Below are 3,099 nucleotides of genomic sequence, written 5' to 3' on the forward strand. Positions count from 1 at the left end.
TGTTTCCCCAATTCGCACCATCACATTACCAGAAACCGCAAGCAGTGACCCTACAGCAGCACCAAAATTTTGGCATCGATCGGAAGCCAAGACGACGACAGAAAGGAAAGCTAAAACTCGAAGCAGCGCGAACTAGCCGGCTAGCTCTGGTAGCTCCAGAGTGGCACGTCGGCGAGGTGAGCCTCCCCGTAATCGCCGAGCGCCGCAGCCGCGGCGGGCGGCGCCATGAGCATCGCCTGCGCCAGGCTCGCGTAGTACAGGTCCCAGCCCATCTCGCTCAGCACGTCCTGCTCGAACGGCGAGTCCTCCTCGGGCAGCGGCGAAGAGGACGACTCGTCGTCGGTGAGGGGGGAGGGCGCGGACGAGGAGGTGCCCGAGAGCGCGTCCTCCTCGGCGAGCGCCTCGCGCCGCAGCAAGTCCTCCACGGCCTCCACGACGGCGTGGCGGACCTCGTCCAGGCTGCGGTAGGAGGAGGCCACCGGCACGGAGAGCAGCTCGGCCGAGTCGGCGAAGTTGAGGCAGGCGGCGCCTCCGGCGGCGAGCATGAGCATGACGGCGTCGTTGGCGCGCGCGGCGGCCTCGGCGGTGTCGAAGGTGCCGAGCCAGAGCCTGCTCCCGCGCCTGCCGGGCACGCGCACCTCGCACACCCACCGCCCGGCATTGCCCCTGCGCCGCACGCCGCGGTACACCGGGTGCCGCGTCTCCCTGAACTTGGTCCGCCCCGCCGGCCGCTTCGCCGGCGCCGACGTCCACCCCGCCTGCCTCGCCTGCTGGCGCTCCGGCGACGCCGAGGGCGAGCAGAAGTTCTCCCCGCTGCACGGCGACGGCGAGCCCGACTCCCCGCTCATCTCCCTCTTGATCGGACACATCTTGCTGTCCAACGGAAGCTCTGTTTCTTGGCCGGCTAGGAGGTTCTTGTTGCTGAGGATGCTTTTGGGTTGCTCGAGTGTGAGGTGGTTTCGCTCTGCGATGAGAAATTTGAGCAGGGTGGTCTCGGGAGCGGCGTACTTATAGGTGGCGGTGGCTCGCGGCTGAAACCAGGGGGCAAAGCGCGGCGAGCGAGAGGGCAGGACACAGGCTGGATACGGCAGGCGAAGGGGGGATGCACCGTACGAAGCCGCGCGCAAGTGGGGGGCAACTGACAGACTTCGAGAGTGACCCCAGGATATATTTTCTTTATTTTACCTTCCTGCTTTCGCTTTGCCCTTATCGTTTTCCGCCTTGCTCCTGCTCACTTGCGCCCTTGCGCCCCGTCTTGCGGCCGTTTTACTTCGAAACTACTGTGCGGACGACAGTTTGCCCGCACGAACTAAGGACGACGGATGATTGACGGTGCATCCAGTTTTTGCTCTGCGTACGTACGGTCGGATGTGCTGCATCGTCCAAAGATCGTCCAATCTTGTCGTGTGTATAGCACTACTGGTTTTACTTTGCCTCGTCCTTGTTAATGGTTTCTTTGGAGCCGCAGTTTGCGAGTTCGGGTTTTGGTTTAGCTGAGGGCATCTGGTGCCTGTGTAGTACGATTCCTTTTTGGATGGGGTCTAGATGGTCAGTGCTGCTTGACGTCCGGGTCTTAACGTCGAAGCTGATCATTTTTTCGCCATCGGGGCTGGCGCGCTGCAGAGCAAAAATCAGAATTCGCATTCCTTCGTTGGAGACCAAGAGTGGAAGCGGAGTTCTTGCTCCTCGGTGACGCACGTGGGCTGGGGCTCGTGGTGACCGACTTCAATTGTCATTTCTGACGTGGATGAGCAGATGCGACCTGGAATCAGTGTCACCATCTCCTTTGTTTCGTACAGTACTCGGGTTTTAGACGGGTTTTTCACTTCGCCTGCAGTATTTTCCTTTGAGAAAGGGCTAGTTTGTGTATGGCTCTCCAACGCTGACCTTGGAACCACCCGCTTTATCTCGATCAAGTGGTTCAGACTCATTCTGTCATTCAACGCGATGCCATAGTTAATTCGTGCGGACGTCTATTCTTTCCCAAATTGGACGTAAATTAAGGGGGCTTCGCAGACGTTTAGACCGCTGCGATGAACATGATGGACACCCAAAACTATACCTGGCCATCCGCCGTGCCGAGTCGGGCTTCGGGTCGGGCCCGACTAAGCCTGAGGTAGAAAACTCAGGCTCGAGCCCGGCCCAGCCCGGCCGTTAGGCTTACTTTTCAGGCCCAAGCCCGGCCCGCCACTACAAAAGCCCGGCCTGTCTCGGGCCTCAGGCCAGGTCTCTCCAGTAAAGTGCAAAAACAGCAGACCCGACCCGGCCATCGGCCTCAAAACCAAGGCCCGGGAGTTGCGTCGGGCCGGTTTGCCCATGGCCAGGACTACCCCGAACCCACCCAAAACTCCTCCCCCTCGCTCGTGACCTTTCCAACGCGAAGTATTTGCCGCGCATCATGTCGGTCCACAGTGCAAGCGCCCCCGCTTCTTGCCAGTTCAGAGTAGAATCGAATCATCTATGAACACATCATGTATGGCTAGCACATGAACGAGTATACAAGGGGTGAACAGATCATACCCTCTGGCTGGCCAGACCAACGCGGCAGCAGCAGCAGCAACAGCCTCGGCGTCGTTTGTGGCCTTCTTCTTGGCGGCAGTGTCTTCGACCATGGTGTCGATGCATGGGAAATAGTGGAAACAGAGGCGGACGGAGACAAGAACGGATCGGGAGCGGTCGCGTCGAGACGCTCCCAAAAAACCTTATTGTCGTTCTCCCGGACAGGATCTCAAGCGACGGGGTTCTGGAGGCACCTGCTCTCCCGACAAACCGTGCACGCGCTTGCCGGGACGGGATCACAGGAAGCAGCACAAAGAGAGGACAGTAGATTACGGCTAGGGTTGTGCAAGAGGGAGTGAGTGAATTGAGTTAGGGTTCACTCTACTAGCACATTGGCACGCGCCTCCTTATACAGGCCCACGGTCCAACGTCTTTGACAATGGTACTATTGTAGCGACTCGTCAAGTAATATGAAATTAATTAACCATTTCTGACCAACAAAAAAAAGCTTCGGCTCGGTTCAAACCCGCGACGCGCGTGAGGCGAGGCGGACGGCAGAGGAGGTGGAGCGCGTGTGTAAGCTCCCAATAGTATGTGATA

At 59.1% G+C, this 3,099-nt stretch overlaps 1 protein-coding gene across 1 annotated transcript; it reads right to left on the reverse strand.

Moving 5' to 3' along the window:
- LOC780570 (CBFIIIa-6.2) lies at window positions 1-987 on the reverse strand. The gene has a single exon (XM_044529471.1). It carries the CDS (start codon window positions 867-869, stop codon window positions 141-143), a length of 729 nt encoding a protein of 242 aa, XP_044385406.1. The 5' UTR covers window positions 870-987; the 3' UTR covers window positions 1-140.
- Between the last annotated feature and the right edge of the window lie 2,112 nt (window positions 988-3,099).

This window comes from Triticum aestivum, chromosome 5A, assembly GCF_018294505.1.
Source record: "Triticum aestivum cultivar Chinese Spring chromosome 5A, IWGSC CS RefSeq v2.1, whole genome shotgun sequence".
Taxonomy (NCBI): Eukaryota; Viridiplantae; Streptophyta; class Magnoliopsida; order Poales; family Poaceae; genus Triticum; species Triticum aestivum.